This window comes from Corvus moneduloides, chromosome 15 (genome assembly GCF_009650955.1).
Source record: "Corvus moneduloides isolate bCorMon1 chromosome 15, bCorMon1.pri, whole genome shotgun sequence".
Classification (NCBI taxonomy): domain Eukaryota; kingdom Metazoa; phylum Chordata; class Aves; order Passeriformes; family Corvidae; genus Corvus; species Corvus moneduloides.
The window spans coordinates 9,818,299-9,834,149 of record NC_045490.1 but is presented as its reverse complement, the minus strand read 5'-3'; the positions used below and the strand labels follow the sequence as shown (position 1 = coordinate 9,834,149).

The following is a 15,851-nucleotide window of genomic DNA, read 5'->3' as shown; positions in this document are numbered from 1 at the left end:
GTGCTGTCTCTGTGTGTGTCACGTTTATGCATTTGTACACAAGCTGTATTTAAGTGTGCATATATGGTAGCCAAAAATTTATTAAGGGGAGTACACAAAACCAGAAATGTCCGAACTCTTGTCAGTGCAACTTCATCTACATCCTTTTGTCAAAGCAGAACACGACTTTAATTGCATGTTCAGATACTCTTCTCCTTCTGCGTTGGTGTGTGTGCAGTGAGATGGTCAGCGAGGGGCTCAGCAATGCCTATTGTTCAGCACATGAGCCTAGGCAGAGCACATTATTCAGCACATTATTCACATGTCTGACCACTTTTGGATTTCACAGCAATAGAAAATACAGCACCAATATTTCTCTGTGCAGTTTTCAAAGCAGAGCAAGGTGCTCATGTTCTGGATGGTAAAAATGTACTGAGGTTGCAACTAGGCATGCCATGGACCTACCATGCCATGCTGTGACTTTCTTTAGAAGTGTACTCCAGAAATCCTGGAGAAATGGCCCAGAGGGTGATAAGGCTGTAGCATGCTGTACAGGACCAGAGCAGGGACCTGCAGGTTCCTTGAAAGACAGAATTATTAATTTCCTCACGGCTTTTTCTATAGCACTTTCCACTACACTGCCTCAGTGCTTCAGCACCTTCATTAATCCTCCCCAAACACTTGTTCTAAAGGTGGGTCAGAGTGAGACGTGGATGGATTAAGGTCAGTTTTGACTAATTCAGGGTACTCCATCTGAAAAGCATAACGTCTGCGTTTTCAGAGTATTTAACATGATACAGCACTTAATACATGCAAGCACAGCACCCACTGCTTCCAGCTGCACAAAGATGGATGTCAGCAATTCAGGCTAAAGGTTTCCAGCTATGCACCCGCAGTGTGGGCAATACAGCCATCAGAAGCCAAAAGTTTGGGTTAATGACTTGTTAGTGTTACACAGCCTGTGGCAAGGGCACGGAAAGAATCTGCTTCTTTGGGAGAGTTTTATCCTTTTGTCACAGCCTGTCTGTGTCTTGCAGCCCTTGCATCGCTCCTTAGGCAGTCTGGTTATGCAGATAAGATGAGGATCTGGCTAAAATTGGTTTCCTTTTTGACTTACAGAGCAGATCCACAGTGTGCCGGTGTCACAGAGAGATCAGAATGTGACAGTGTAACTAAGAAGTGCATTAGAGTATGTGTGCACAAGAAAATCTACAGAAATTGGTATGGAATGCCTGACTTTGGACACTTCTGATGTCCGGACCAGGTAACACAGTGACCTTCACAATATCCCTTAAGGCAGCCTGTGCTGTAGATGAGGTAGGATCTGTAGGTGAAGTCCTGTCAGGGACTTAAAAGACAGGGGCTGTGCTCATGAATCCCGTTGCTCCTGTAATCCCAGGAAAGGCTTTTTAGCCAGGAGCTGATGTTTCCTGTTCCCTGGGAGGCTGCTGAGAAGGCTCTGAGCACCTGAAGCAGCAGGTGCCCCCAAGAGCAGCATCTTGAGAGATTTCAGCTGCCAGAACTGGGCATGTTTATTACTGTGTAGTGAGCTGCACTTCAAAACCCAGTAACATGACTAATTTGGGTGGGTTTATCTAAAAGGCCATAAAAGATTGCTTCATACCAAATTTCAAGACCCTGTTTCCACTGTTAGTCCTAAGAACCACAGCAAGCCCAAGAATGACCAAAGTGATGCTCTTCTCCTACTCTGTTTTCATCCTTGGAAGTGCCAAAGTACTTGGAACGTTCAGAAAACATCCAGCACAGGCTGCCAAGGCAGAAAGATGCAGCCTAATTAACTCAAGTTTGGTAATTTATAAGGAGCCACTACAGGGTCGTACGGTGGGGAGCATCTGGCTATGGTAGCTCCAGTTCCTAATGGCTTAGAATTGGTAATTCACAGTTTTAGAGCTGACCAGCTTAACGAATCCTAAGAGATGATGGCAGATTGTCACTGAAAGAGTCTTTAACTTGAATTTTAATCTTCTGCAGCAAGGGTTTAAAACAGTGCAAGCCAGCTTCTGTAGGGCCCCCGGGAATTGGGGAAGATGTATGCTGTATCTCCAATTATTATTATTTTTATTATTTTAAGAAACCGTTTCTATCCCGACGACACTGCTGTCATTGTTTTTAATCCTGCGGAAAGCATCTGGCAACAGGCAGTCCTGAACCACCCAGAGCCCAAAACACTCGTCTGGGGAGCGCACAGCAGGGTCACCCTGCGCGGAGGCAGGCGGCAACCGCGCCGCTCCGCACCTCTCCGCGGAAACTCTGCGAAGTTTTTTTGGGGGAACACACACATACACACACATGCACGGGTCGGGGGGGCTCTTCTGCTGCAGCCGCATCCCCAGCCCCGCCGCTCCTCGCCCCTCCGGAGCGGCCGCGGTGCCGCCGCGGAGGCTCCGCGTACCCCCCCGCCCCGGCGGTTCCCACGCCCCGCGGCCGTGGAACTTTGCTACGCGGGTGCGGAAGGGAGGGAGCAGCTCCGCACAGCGGCCCCCGCTCGCCCCGCGGTGGGCAAGAGCCGTCTTTTTGACGCAGGAGAAATGGCAAATTTTAAGTACGTCATTAATATGGCGCCAAAAGCCTTTTTTTTTTTTTTTTTTTTTTTTTACTTTTCTGTTTTTTTTTTTTTTTTTTTTTTTTTTTAAGGTTGGCGAAGCCGCCCCGTGTACGCGTGTGCACAGCGCGGAGAGGGGGAGCGGGCGGGGGGGAGGAGAGCGTGAGTGTGTGCGAGTGTGAGTGCGTGTGCAGGGCCGGGCGGCGGGACGGCTGCGGGGCGCCGGGGCTGCGGGCGAGCGGCGCTGGGGCTCCGGGCAGCGCCATGGGGCCCCGGCGGCCGGCGGGGGGGTGACGCGGGGCGGGCGGCGGCGGCGGCGCGGCCCGCGATGGGACCCGCGCTGCCCGCACCTGGCCCTGCCGCGGCGCCCGGGGAGGGGAGAAGGCAAAGAAATTGAAGATTTGGGGCGGCCGAGGCGGGGGGGGTGGGTGGGGGGGGGGGGGGTGGAAGCACCGCCACCATTATCCGTCCCCGCTCCGAAAGTCGCTTCCCCGCCTCCCTGCCGAAGCCGAAGCCGGAGCCGGAGCCCGGGCGGCGGCGGGGCGCGGAACGCCGGAGGAAGTGCGGGGTGAAAAAGAAAGAGAAACAGGCGGGCAGGGCTCGCCCCGCCGCGGCGGAGCGGCCATCTCGGCTGGGAGCGGGGCCGCATCCATGGAGTTACCGGGCGGACGCTCCTAAGGAGGGCCCGGGCGGCGCGGCCCCGGCAATGACACCGGATTGAGCCGCCGAGGGGGCTCTCCCGGCCGGGGACTGCGGGAGCATCCCCCGTCCCCGCCTCCTCCCGCCCGTCACCCCAGAGACCGGCGCAACTCCAGGCGGACACTCCTGGCCAAGGTAAAGGCTCGGCGGGGTGGCGGCGGGAGCGGGCTGGGTTTGCAGCGGATGGTTATTTTGCAGCTCCCCCTGCTTTTGCTGTATTTCTGTCCTTTTTTTTATTTTTTTCCCTCCCTCCCCCGGCTGCCGGGCGGGGGATGTGCAGCATTCCCGGGGCGGATGGCGCACGGTGGTCACTCTCCTTTGGAAGTGCGGGAGGGAGGCGGCGGGGACGTAAACAAGAACTTTTCAAGGCTCGATTCGCCGCTTCGCCCCTTTATTCCCCGAATTAATGACTGCGGCAGCGGCCCCGCGCCCTGCCCTGCCCGCCGGGAGAGGAGGGGACGCCCCGGCGCCCCGCGGGGCTCGGGCGGGCAGCGGGGGCTCGGCGGGCGGCAGCGCGGGGCCGGGCAGCGCGGTCGGGAGCGGCGGGGCCGCGGGCGCGGAGCACTGCGCGGGGCCGGGATGGCGGTGCCCGGGGGCGTGGCGGCTGCCGGCTCCCGCCTGCCCTCCCCTTCCTCCCCCCTTCCCTCCCCTCCGCGGGGCTTTCCCCGCCGCCTTCACCCGCCGCACCGCGCCGCTGGGTCCCGGGGCTGCCGGGCCCGGAGGCGCCGCCGCTTCCCCCCACGGCATCACCCGCGCTGGAAAACATCCCGCGTCCCCCCGCGCCGTTGTCCCCCCAGGCTGCCCCCCCTTCTCTCCCCGGCCACCTGCCCCCTCCCCAGGCTCCCTCCCGCACCCTTCAGGGAAGCCGGCGGCGCCCGCGCTGCCCCCGCCGCGCTGCTGCCCCTTCCCCACCTGCCGAGCCGCTTCCCAGTCGGGCTGCGGGGCTGGGAGCGCCCCCCCGGCTGCCCCGCGCCCGGGGTGGGAGCAGCGAGCTGGAAGTTGGAAAGCGCTGCAAAGGCGGGAGGCTGCTGAATTGTCAACCTCGATTGCAATTAGAGGGGAAAAAAGTCCGCTCTCTCCGTACCTATACATTTCCAGCGCTTTTTGAGTGGGAAGAGAAGGAGGGTATGGCATTCACAGGGAAAATTCTCAGTGCCTTCTCAGGCCCCACAGTGAAAATTGTTTTGAAGGGCTTGAGCCAGGACCCTCCAACCGCTGGGACATTTTTAAGAGGAGATTTTCCTTGGGGGAAAAAAAATTAAGTGATCTCAGCCTTCTCCCCAGGGGTAAGGCGCCCGGCTTTTAGGAATGGTGTTTGACCTTTACGCATTTATTGGCTACTGGGGTTAAAATAAGCTTGAGATAAAGTAAAAATAGCTTGCAGAAAGGTTAAATCGAAGGTTAAATTTGCTTTTCTTAGGAAAATTGAGGCTGATGTTCAAAAATGTAGGCTTGGAGCAAAGGAAGGAGAGTACACGTTAAGGGGTCTGTAGGCAAGGAGATGCAATTCCTTTAAAGTATTGATAGCTGCTGGTAGTGTTTGACACCCAAGTTGTGAAAGTTGGTGGGTGGGTGGTCCTTCAGATCAGGTCTTTACTTTTCTGAGGGTTTTCTTACAAATCCTGGAGTGCTTGTAGCTCCTGTTGATTTCCTCTGAGTTTTTGATGCTCTAGAGACCTGCAGGATGGGGCAGCCGACTGTGGGCATGAAGCTCTGCCCGATATCCCTCCTCGTGCCCTGTGTCCCTGCCCGCACCTTCCCCTCCGAAGGCAGGGGTGGCCCCAGTGCCCTCAGTAACCTTTCTGGTTACCTGTGCTCCGTCTGGGCTTGCTAAAGAAAAATAGATAATTAGAAGGTAACGAGTCAGAAGAGGCAAGTAAAGTTATAAACGTGAGTAGTAAAGACAAAAAAGTCCCCTTGTAATGTGGAGAAAGGCAAAGCACAGGAAGTAAGTGAGGGCTTGTTTTGTTTTAAATTGAAATGAGATTAAATTTTGCCCCAGGGAGCCAAGACAGCAGAGCTGGTGTGGAGGAGAGGAGGGATCGCTTGCTCCTCACCAGGGCACCTGAGTTTTTGCTGGAAAGCTGGGGCTGGCAGCAGCCTGTAGAGGAGGTGAGGGACATACGAGCCTTGGCAGGCAGGGGCAGGCTTCTGCTGCCCCAAAAATGGTTGTTCTGGGTACCAGGATCCTGCCCTTTAGCACTTACACTTTGCAGGGCTACCAGGGAGGTTAAAAAAAGCTTCCTCCCAGATGTGGGGGCTGAGCACCATGATTTGCTGAGGGTCATGTGGGCACTGCTGCTGTGCATCCCTTGGTCCAAAAGTTTGTTTTTCTGTTACTGTGACACTGGGACTGTGCCAATTTGGGGGATGCTGCTGCTCTCTCAGAGCCTCCTGTAGCAGCACTTGGCTCCAGAATTTGTTCATGGGAAAAGGCAATGGGACGAGGACAATCCTCCCACGGTGTACAGACTGGGATGTTCCAGCCCTCCACCCTTCTTATTACACTTTCTAACAACTGGCTGGTGTTCCTAGACAGAGGGAAAAACACATTTAAGGCAGAGGGGAAGCGCTGAGGGGATGCGTTGGGAGCAGCCCCATGGCTCGGTGTCATCCTGCGGGCACGGGCGCCGGGACGGGTCCGGGACAGGGGTCCCCGGCGCGGGGTCGGTGGCCGGAGCCGTGTGCGTGCCGCTGGGGGCACTATGTTCTGTTTGTGTTCCTATTTCTGGGCTGGCAGAACAAACAGGGAAGTGGTTTTTCTGCAGTCTCATTGCAGCTCACAAACAGAGCGCATCATTCAGCCGGGGTTGCTCACAGCGTCAGAGGTGACGGCGCGGGGACCGAGCACGGCGCATCCCTCAACCTGCGGGGAGGCTGGGAAGAGGTGATGACCCAATACTTTTCCTTTTTTTTTTTTTTTTTTTTTTTTTCTGCAACTTATGCAGGCTTCTGTGCCTGTTCCCTGTGGAAGTGGGGAGTACAGGCATGTATGAATTTCTCTATTTGCTTCCCACAATTCAGAATGGTTCATTCTTGGAAACAGCCCCTGCACAGGGTGCTGGGATGCCACTAAAATCTCCAAATCCCACGTGGACTTGATGTGCAGAAGAGTTTGCAGGGAGCTGGGAAACACCAGGGGGTTCCCCAGAGCACAGGGCTGGTGGAGGGGTCCGCAGAGGAAGATTTCTGTGCTGGCTGAAGGCTGGATGAGGCATTTTGGTTTAGTGTGGATGGGAGCGGGTGTCTGTCCCTGGCAGTGTGCCCAGTTGAGCTCAGGATCTGGGCACAGGCATCGCTGTGTGCCAGGAGTACTGTTGCCTTTACCTCTCCCAGGTTGCATGGGCTGGGCAAAATTGCATTCCCAAGAGCTCCTTTCCAACCTTCCCCTGCTGTGAGGCAGGACCAGCCAGCCTCAGGCCATCATCTCCATTTTAGCACCAATCCTGGTGCTAATTTGTCCAAGGACATAATGATTTACATTTGTTTAGGCTGATGAAGGGCCATCATCTTCCTTGGTTTAGCATTTATCTGCCTTTCTCAGCTTGAACAAAGGCGATGCTAAACATGTGTCGGTTTGCAAGCAGTTCAGTTTTTTGGTTTCCAGGCATTAGCCAGGGCTATGCCTGTGGATTTGAGTTGCAGACACTTCAGGGGGATGTTCATTTGTTTATAAAAGAAACCCACATCTGTTTCTGTTTGAATTTTTTAAGCAAGCCTACACAGAAACCTTTCACTTGGTTTCTGGCTCTGTAAAACCTAGATTTTGGGCCAAGTTTGACCTAACAGTGACCTTTTCAAAGTATTACAAATTTTTTTGGTATTTGTTTATGACTTTAATAATGATGCCATGTGGGGAGTGGGTCAGTTAAAGGTGAAATTAACTTCTAATGTAAACAAAAGATTAATTTTGGAGCAGAGACCATATTTTGTGGGGACTTAAGTTGCTCAGTAATCCACCAACTGAATTGCTCCTGAGAGCTTGTGGGAGCTGGAGCTCCAGCCCTGGGAGGGGATGTGGGCAGTGGGTCCCCCCGTGCCCCACTCCGGCTGCCAAAAGGGTGGTGGGAGCTCAGCCACCATCAGACTTTATAACTCTGGGATACAGATGGGGAAATGGCCGAATTACCCTTCTACAGTAAATTCCTCTGTTAAGTGCTGTGTATTTTACTACTGTTTGGCTGCTCAAGATGAGTCCCTCAGGAAACAGCATCTTTGTAGCCCGGCCTGGAATGCAACCATCTTCTGCAATGGTCTGGTTTTGACCAAAACTTTTGCTCCCTTCAGGCATGCACTACCTTGTGTGCCATCCCCTACCCAGCCTTTCAGTGCTGCTGTTCAGAGATGTCTGTACTTTGCTCAAGCCAGAATTCCATTCAGAAATTTTAATGCAGTTTGGTTTGGAGGATGCTGTATTGGATCCTGCCAAACAGTGGCAAAATGATTTACTGAAGTACACTATTTTTACCTGCAATATGAACCACTTCTGTATTGAATATCAATTCATCCTGGTATGTAGTGAGTGTGTTAATTCTGTAGGCAGGTGTAGGACAGAAGCAGGGTGCAGGGACCATGTTCAGTTAGAGGGATGATCAGTGCATCTCCTCATATGTATCAGTGCCAGCCTCCTGCTACCTGTGCTGAGCATTGATTGTAAACCTTTTTCCCTGCCTTGCCAGGAGAGTGATGTTGGTGATGCTGTCTTGCTGTAAAAGCAAAGATGGGAAACCTGGGAAATCTCACTGGCTATCAGTAGAATTCCTTTACTTCAGCTCAGATGGTTTTTTTCCCCTCTTGGCTTTGGCTTATTTAACCTCTGTGATTAGGACGTCCAGAATCAGTAAAAGCATTGCTCTTTGTGCTCCAGATGTCTGTCTGCCACTTCAGACCAGGAGGAACCAGTTTAAAAGGTTCAGGTAGGATTTTCACTAGAAGTAAGTAAGCTGCAGTTAGAGCTATCTTCAATTTCATTTCCCCCAAGCAAAATCTAATGGCTACTTGGAACAAGGCTGGTTTAATAACATCTGTTTCTCCTTGAATCACCAGGGAAAAAGTATTGATATTGCCATATTCTTAGGGAGTGTTTTAAGTCATGTTTTGACAGGTCAATGCCTTACCACAACGCTGATAGTTAAAATGTTTAGGATACTTTGTAGTATTTTCCCTTATAATGCTATGATAGCACATCTGTTGTAAAATACGGCTATTGCAAGGGTTTTATATGCTTATGTGGAACATTTCCTGATGTTTGGGGGGCAATGTCGTGCTCTAGCATGCTATCCCAGTCTGTGCGCTGCTTGTACCTGCTGCAACCAAACCACACAAAGCCAGTGTTTCATTATCATTCCCACTTACCATTTGTGGAAGCAATAGTCGGTATGACGTATCAACACATTCAGAATCTTCGAAAATATCTCAGAAAGTACTAGGAAGATTTCCATGAGGTTAAGATTGTTTTCTGTGGATGTATTTTGGCTCTCACAGCCTGTTGGATAGTTGTCTGGTCCATGGGTAGCCCTTTCCATCCCAGCCCTGTATGGGGGGCCATGTTGATCAGCCACATTGGTCAACTTTGGATCTTCAAAAGGTGAAATAGCTTCTTTTTTTTTCCTGGAGCACCTACTTCGACTTTGAGTTCCGAGAGCTTGGTTCCCACGGGGCGAGTTCAGGAGAACCTGCTGATTTCAGGCACTCCTGTGGCTTGTTCAGAGTCTCAAAGCAAATCAGCTGAGCTTGAAACGGGTCTCCTCATCAGTGCAGTGGTGCCCGCTGCTGTGATTTTAGCTCTGAGAGGATGGAGAAATCACAGCAGCTGTGCAGAAGCCACTTGCTCATCCCCGGGAGCTCTGGTGCTGGCAGTGCTGCCGGAGGGGAGCTCCGGCAGAGCAGTGCACAGTGATGGGAAGTGCTTCGGGCTGGGCTGTGTGACACATACTCCCGAAGTCTGAAAAGTAGATACCGGCTAAATGGGAAGATGAGTCAGAGGGTAAAACCCCAGGCTTGTGGTACAGAGGGGTCCTCTTCAGCTCTGGGATGCTTGTACTTCCCCCTGCAGACATACCGAGAGTGTGCAGTTTCCATTCTTCTGTCTTCTCACTTCTCAACTTTGCAGCTCAGACAAGTGGTTCCCAGGACATCTTTTCTCCCGTCCAACAGCACCACGGTCCCTGGTAGGGCATCTTCTGGTCCGTGGTGGAGCTTCCTCCCTTGGCAGTGCTCTTGCAGAGGAAGAGACTTTTGGAGGCAAATCCTGCATAGACAAATTTCCATGCAAAGCTGAGTGATCCAAATGCACCCACTGTAACTCCTGGGAGTGGAAACAGGTGGTAGAGAGACAATTAAAATTAAAAATAAAATCAGTGATAGTTGTTTTCTTCCCTTTTTTTCAGCCTCTGGGTAGTTACCTGTCCTGAGGGTGAGGACTGACTGGTGCTGGGGTGAGAGGGTGATAGTTGTTTTCTTCCCTTTTTTTCAGCCTCTGGGTAGTTACCTGTCCTGAGCGTGAGGACTGACTGGTGCTGGGGTGAGAGGGTGTGCAGGTACTCAGATTGCAGTGCTTTGGTGCTGAGATGAGTTTTCTGGACATCAAGTGTAATGCTCAATTTCTTTTGTTACAGATGGAAGAAAAACGACGCAAGTACTCCATCAGCAGTGATAATTCAGACACCACTGACAGTAAGGCCTTTAATTCAAAGCTTTGAACAAGATTCACCTCCAGCAGTCAAAATGCTTGAATAATTACTTTACAAAGAGTGGAGGAAACTGCATTTACTGGGAAGTGTCTGCACAATGAATTGTGTGCAGGGCTGGGTTTGTCAGAAATGCAGCAACAAGCTGATATCAATTTCTTTAAACACTTGGCTGTGGCTCCTCTTAACTGATGAGAGTGTCTCCCTTGTGTGAGGAGTCTGGGTGAGGAGAGCTGCTGATTGCAGGTCTGCTAACAAAGCAGCAAACACCCTGTGTAGATGAGTTGTCCTTTCCTGTGAGCTGCAGCCTGAGACTAGTTTGCTCTTGATTTGGGTTGTACTGGGGGAAAGGGAAGTTTTTGTTGGAGTCAGAGTAAAACTGGAGCCACATTGTTCCCTTCTTGCGAACTGAAGAGGGATGTGGGAAAAGGGTAAGGCTCAAGCCAGCAAAACTTGCAAGCCCACGCTTGCTTTTCAACATCTACCTCACTCCATCCTCATTCAGGAAGGCACAGAAGCATGTGTTCAACAATAAACGTGCAAATGTGCTGAATTTTGGCTATAAATAGAGCACTTTCCTCTCCCACCTATCCCAGGGTTTCGCCCACTGCAGACATACCGCAGTGCCTTGGTGTTCAGTACCCTCGAGGCACCAGCCTAATCCGTTGTCTGGACTCCAGAGTTTCTTACTAGTTGCTCTTGTTTTCTTACAAATGTCACAGTAACTTCATCTGGGCTGTGCTGGGAATTTGCTCTCCACACTTTACAGGATCTGGCTGCTGGATATCTGAGTGCGAAAGGGACTTTACTAAAGACACTAAACTTCTGGGCCTTTTCCTAACAGGATGATGGAGAGATTACAGGGGGTTATGGAAAGGCTGATCTTGCTGGGTTTGGCTGCTGTTCCCACAGCTTTAGCCAAAAAAATTGTCAGTGTGAGTGGAGTTTGCACCACAACTGCCGACAGGAACCTGCTGTTTGGCTGCCAGCAGGGACCCCCATCCTCCTGGAGCCCTGGGGGGCCTGGGGGCTGAGTTGTGCCTACAGAAGGTGTTTCAGGCTCTGTCAACACCGCTTGCTTCTCGTAAAATGAAGCATCCCTATCTCAGAAAGGGGTTTGTTTTGGAAGCCATGCTCCAAACTTCCTGTCTCCTAATCCCCAGATGCTCAAAGGCTTATGGAGCCGAGCTGTGCTCGCTGGCTTTGCTGCCTTTCGGGGGTAAGGCATCTTTAATCATGGTATTAAACAACATGGCCTTATCTCTGTTGGGCTTGGATATTTATGCTGCAGGTGATATCTAAGCTGTTGACAAATGCTCTCCTGCAGGATAGTTGTAAACAGAGTGGTGACCTTCTTTTTCGTGCCTCTGTCAGGAAAGGGTAGTTGTGGTGTGTTATCCAAGCCTGTATAGCTGTAGCATCAGACTTTAGCTTCAGAAGAGGGGGCAAGGTAGAAATTAGTGGCTGATCTCTCGATGAAAGCTGTGGAGCTGCTGCTGCTGCACTCCTTGGAGCCGCTCGCTGAGTAAAGCAGCGTGTCCATGTGGCTGCAGCGCAGGGATGTTTGCTCTGGGCTTTGTCCTGTTATGCTCTGAAATATTATAAAGAATTTCATATTTATGGCACCCTCTTTAATGACATCTAGCCTGACACTTCAAAAAACAAGCTGTCTTTTGGAAGCAAGTGATGTCCCCACATTTGGTCTTCATTTTATGAAGTACAAGAAAGTGCACTGCAAAGTAGTGCAAGTAAAAAATACAGGGTGAGCTGGTGCCTCTTCCCCTGCCAGCAAAAATAGGCATGTGAGATTTACCTGGGCTCAACTGCCTGAGCTGGTGGAAGAACAGACATTTCCCACCACAGTGGTACCACAGCCTGATCCCTGAGTCAGCTCAGCTCCTGGCCAGAGCCCTTCCCGAGGTCCTCATGTACATGGCTCCATCGTGTTTGGGTGTTGCTTATGTGCATGGCGTTGTTTCCTCCTATTTAGCTCTCCAAGGATAAAGTCAGTGTTAAATAGGCCTGTTGATAGTTACTTTGTTGCAACTTCACAGAAACATTTTTATATAGTGGAATATGGAGGGGTCCTCGTAATACAGAAGACTGAACTGTCATCATTATTTTGCAGAAATTCCAATAGTCAGTTTGTTATTTATTACTAACAAATACAGTCTTATATTTAAGTGATAATGACACAAATGGGTTGGAAATAAAGATCACTAATGTAGTGATTCCATCACATTTGAGGCCTTAGCCACCATTCCCTTTCAGAGGTGGTAGCAGGAGTGATGATACTGCGCAAAAAAAAGGTCATGTCAAGGTGTTACTCCCTCTTAGTGCTGACCCAAAGTATTGGTTGAGGCTGTAGCAGTGGGGCTGGTGACAAAAGTATGGAAAAAACTTTGACTCTTTCCCAGGTAACCTGTCTCTGTTGCCTTGTTGCAGGTCACACCACATCAACCTCCAGATGCTCCAAAATTCCGAATACCAAATCCCCCTGGTCACGGCAGAAGGAGAAGAAGCCCTCTGAGGTACGTGGGCTTTTAGGCTTTTCTCAAAGGAGAGTTTTCCCATGGGACTGTGCTTGCCCAGATGTGGCAGCCAGCATGCCCGTGGCTGTCTATGGGCAATAGGTGCCAGGATAAGGCATCTCCAAGAAGCCAGAGCCCCTGTTGCAGAGCCACAACTCCCAACAGCCGTGTCAACCCCAGCTCTCCCGGGGAGGGAGCTGATGGGGATATGTGATGAGCATCTCTGGTGAAGGGTGGGGGTCTTTGTGTCCACTCCATCTCTATTGATGGAAGTAAAGAGAAGTTAAGTTTCGTGGGACTGAGAGGTCCTACAGTACTGGGGTGTCTGCATGCCAAGGTTCCCTGGTTTGACTGCCTGCCTGGGTGCTCTTTCATTAATGGCACAGATCACAGCACTGGGGAGGGTGATGTGGAGACTCCTCCCCGTGGACAAGGGGGAGGCATGGAGGGCTGTGAAATGAGAGACAGCACAGCTGAGTTGCAGATTGTGTTGTGCTGTGTTGTGTTGGTTTCCCCCTGTCATGGGGCTCAAGGGCAGTAAGCTGAGGCCATCAGTGCCTGACCTTGCCGCAGGGTTTCCCCTCGCTGGTATGGGCAGTACTGCCCATTCTGGGGATACTGCCCAGGTTCACCTGCTGGCTCTGTAGTGCAGGGTCTGGGCCTTGGGTGGGAGGAGCTGTTTGTCCCCAGGACTGTGCTGAAAGGGGTGGTGCTGTGTCCTGTTTTCCTTCTGTGCCTCGGATACATTTCCACTAGCCATGGAAACTATACCAGGCACGAGCTGCTGTTGTAGCAACTGCGGTGTTTGGCAGTGGTCATCTTCATTTCAGCAGCAGCGTGAGCAAAGCCAGAGGGGACATTGTTCTCACATTCCCTTCCCTCTGGACTGGGGTCTGGAGTCAAACAGTGCTAAGTTTAGAAGCAGATGAAGCTGGCATGGCTCATGTGAACTCCCCAAGTCCTCCGCGTCTCACCTCTCCTGACGCTGTGGCCTGGTGAGCACAAACCTCTGTAACATCCTCCTTTTGCATCAAGCTGAGTAGAGATTTTGAGGTTTTCCTGTGGTCACTGCCTGAATTACAGCTGCACTTGGTTCTTACTGCTCTGACAGGTTTACATTGATATATCTCGGTTGGCAAAGGACACAGACTGAAAAAGTCCAAATTATTTGTGCCTTGGGTAAAGAGAGGGACTGCAAAGCTGTTACTACCAGCTGAGTTAGTAGGAAACACTCCAGAGAGCAAGAACCAGGGGTGTAGATGTCACTGACTGCTGACAAGGCTGTTGGAAAATTGAGTATTAGCACTGTTTAGGTTTTTGTTTGGGTTTTGGTTATAGATGTATCTCTTAGTGTGGGTATGGAGGAGATTTCTGTGAGCTGAATCCTCTCTTGGAAAGTGAAGCATTTAGGGCATCTCCTCCTCCTGTGGCACCGTTACCCCTCTCTGAAATAACTGCCTATCCCTGTGCCTGATGTGTTCGTAAAGGCTTTGGATGAGCCCTTTAAGTGCTGTCAGGAGTCCCTGCCACAGAGATGCCCCATGTTAGATGTGAGAGGATGTGGCTCATGTGTCACGACAGTGTCATGGGTGCCATCCTGCTGCTGCCCAGTAAAATCCTCCTTCAAGAGCTGGGACATCTTTCTGCCTCACTGATGCAGACACATTTTTGTCTTCAATATGAGTTAGTTTAATCAGCCATCTAGGAATTTACCTGGCTGTTACTGAATATAAGTCCAAGATTCCAAGTGAAAATGCTTCTGGACTTGATGAAGGATGGTAAGACCTGGATCCAAGTTGCTGCTCTACAACAGCTGGAGTGAAAACTAGATCTCAGTCCATGGCAGATGTCTGCAGAGGGCTCGTCCCTCTGCTTCATGCTGCATTATCCCCTCAGGACGGTTCTCAGTGAAATGTAGCTGTGGAACAAATAAAGTGGAGCAAAAGCTGAACGGTGCCCAGCTTAGCAGCAGTTGGAACAGAAAGCAAACCTCTGTGGCTTATCTGAACTGAAACTCCAGGGGAATTTGGGGAGGCGATGTGTGATTACTCCAGCTGGAGTTTGGCCAGGATGCTTAAGCTGACAAACCATCTTCTACAAAAAGATGGTGGGTACACAAGCAGATGGAACAGTCCAGATCTCAGCTGTGCTCCCCTCACTGTGCATCGCCCCTGCACTTGCTGGTGTCTAGGTCTGCTGGAAATCAGCGCCAGCTGAAACCAGGGGTCGGGAGATTGTCTGAGGTTGGATATAGTATCACTCCAATCACTCCAAGACCTGCAGCAGTGCAGGGAGATGATTTGGAAGTCACTCCAGTATGAATTTCCTCTCCAACAGCATCTTCCAAACTTTTCCATGTGTAACCCAACTTCTGCTTTTCCTGTGAGCACCCATGAACCCGTCTGGTCCATGTGTGGGATCCACTGCTTGTCATATGTGAAACACTGCAGGGTTTGGCACATCCTCCCAAGAACACTGGGGGATTTCAGGCATAGACCGGGATGGGCATCATGTCCTGTTGGAGCAAGTACTGAGAAATGTAAAACATAAATGACACCACGGTCAAACTACTTCACATGAAATAGTGAATCACTTTTTCTCTTGTCCATCCTGCTGAGGATGGAAGCCACAGGAGAGTAATAGGGAGAGCAGGATGAATGTGTTAGCATGTATTGAACCCCTAGCCGTTTTGGGGCTGGACACATCTTTTCTAACAGTAACTCAAACTCCAGGTTTACACATGGCTTACAGCTTTATCAAGAGCTGCAGGGGGTGCAGGTATGTCCTGAGGGATCGCCATGCTGGAGGATGGGCTGAGGGAACAGGGGATTTATGTGTGTGTGAACTCACCAACCTGTCCTGCCCTTCTCCAAGCTGTGTCCCCATTTCTCTGGGAGCTGCTGTCCCAGAGAAACATGCATTCTCCCTGACAACCCGGGCAGGAGATAAAAAAATCAAAAGCACTAGTGTTACATAGTTATTAGTCAGGTCAGGGGGTGATGTTTATTATGAAAGACTGTGAGAAGGGATTAACTATACACATTAAAAACCACCCAATACAAGGCATCTGGAAAAACAAGCTTCTTAACATGGAAAAGTACTGAGCTGTTTGTAAACATCCGCGAAGGGGCCATTGCCAGGGAGGGTGATTATATTTATCTGTGCCTGTCACGGGGCTCTGCCCAGGCTCTTTCCTGACTGTCCCAGGCATCAGGCCTCTGTCTTGGCTCTCTCCCTCACAGAGGTGACAGTCGTCCTCCCCTATCCCTTGCCTGGGCAGCAGAGCCTTCGGGGCTAAAACCTGATGCTGATGGTGCCCTGGGCATGGCTCTGCTGCACTGCTTTGCCTGAAGGCAGAGGATGGACGTGGGCAGCTGCCAACAGCTTCTT

The 15,851-nt window shown here is 51.0% G+C and overlaps 1 protein-coding gene across 3 annotated transcripts in view; it reads left to right on the top strand.

Moving 5' to 3' along the window:
• Window positions 1-2,983: 2,983 nt before the first annotated feature.
• JADE2 (jade family PHD finger 2) overlaps window positions 2,984-15,851 on the top strand; it is a 72,580-nt gene continuing 59,712 nt past the window's right edge. For 2 of the 3 annotated variants that reach the window (XM_032124638.1, XM_032124636.1), the window contains exons 1-3: window positions 2,984-3,376; window positions 9,859-9,916; window positions 12,376-12,461. In XM_032124638.1, coding sequence (XP_031980529.1) covers window positions 9,859-9,916; window positions 12,376-12,461 — 144 coding nt within the window. In that variant the 5' untranslated portion in view covers window positions 2,984-3,376. Of the gene's footprint in view, window positions 3,377-6,009; window positions 6,129-9,858; window positions 9,917-12,375; window positions 12,462-15,851 lie in introns of all 3 variants that reach the window. The other variant, XM_032124637.1, reaches the window with a different exon arrangement.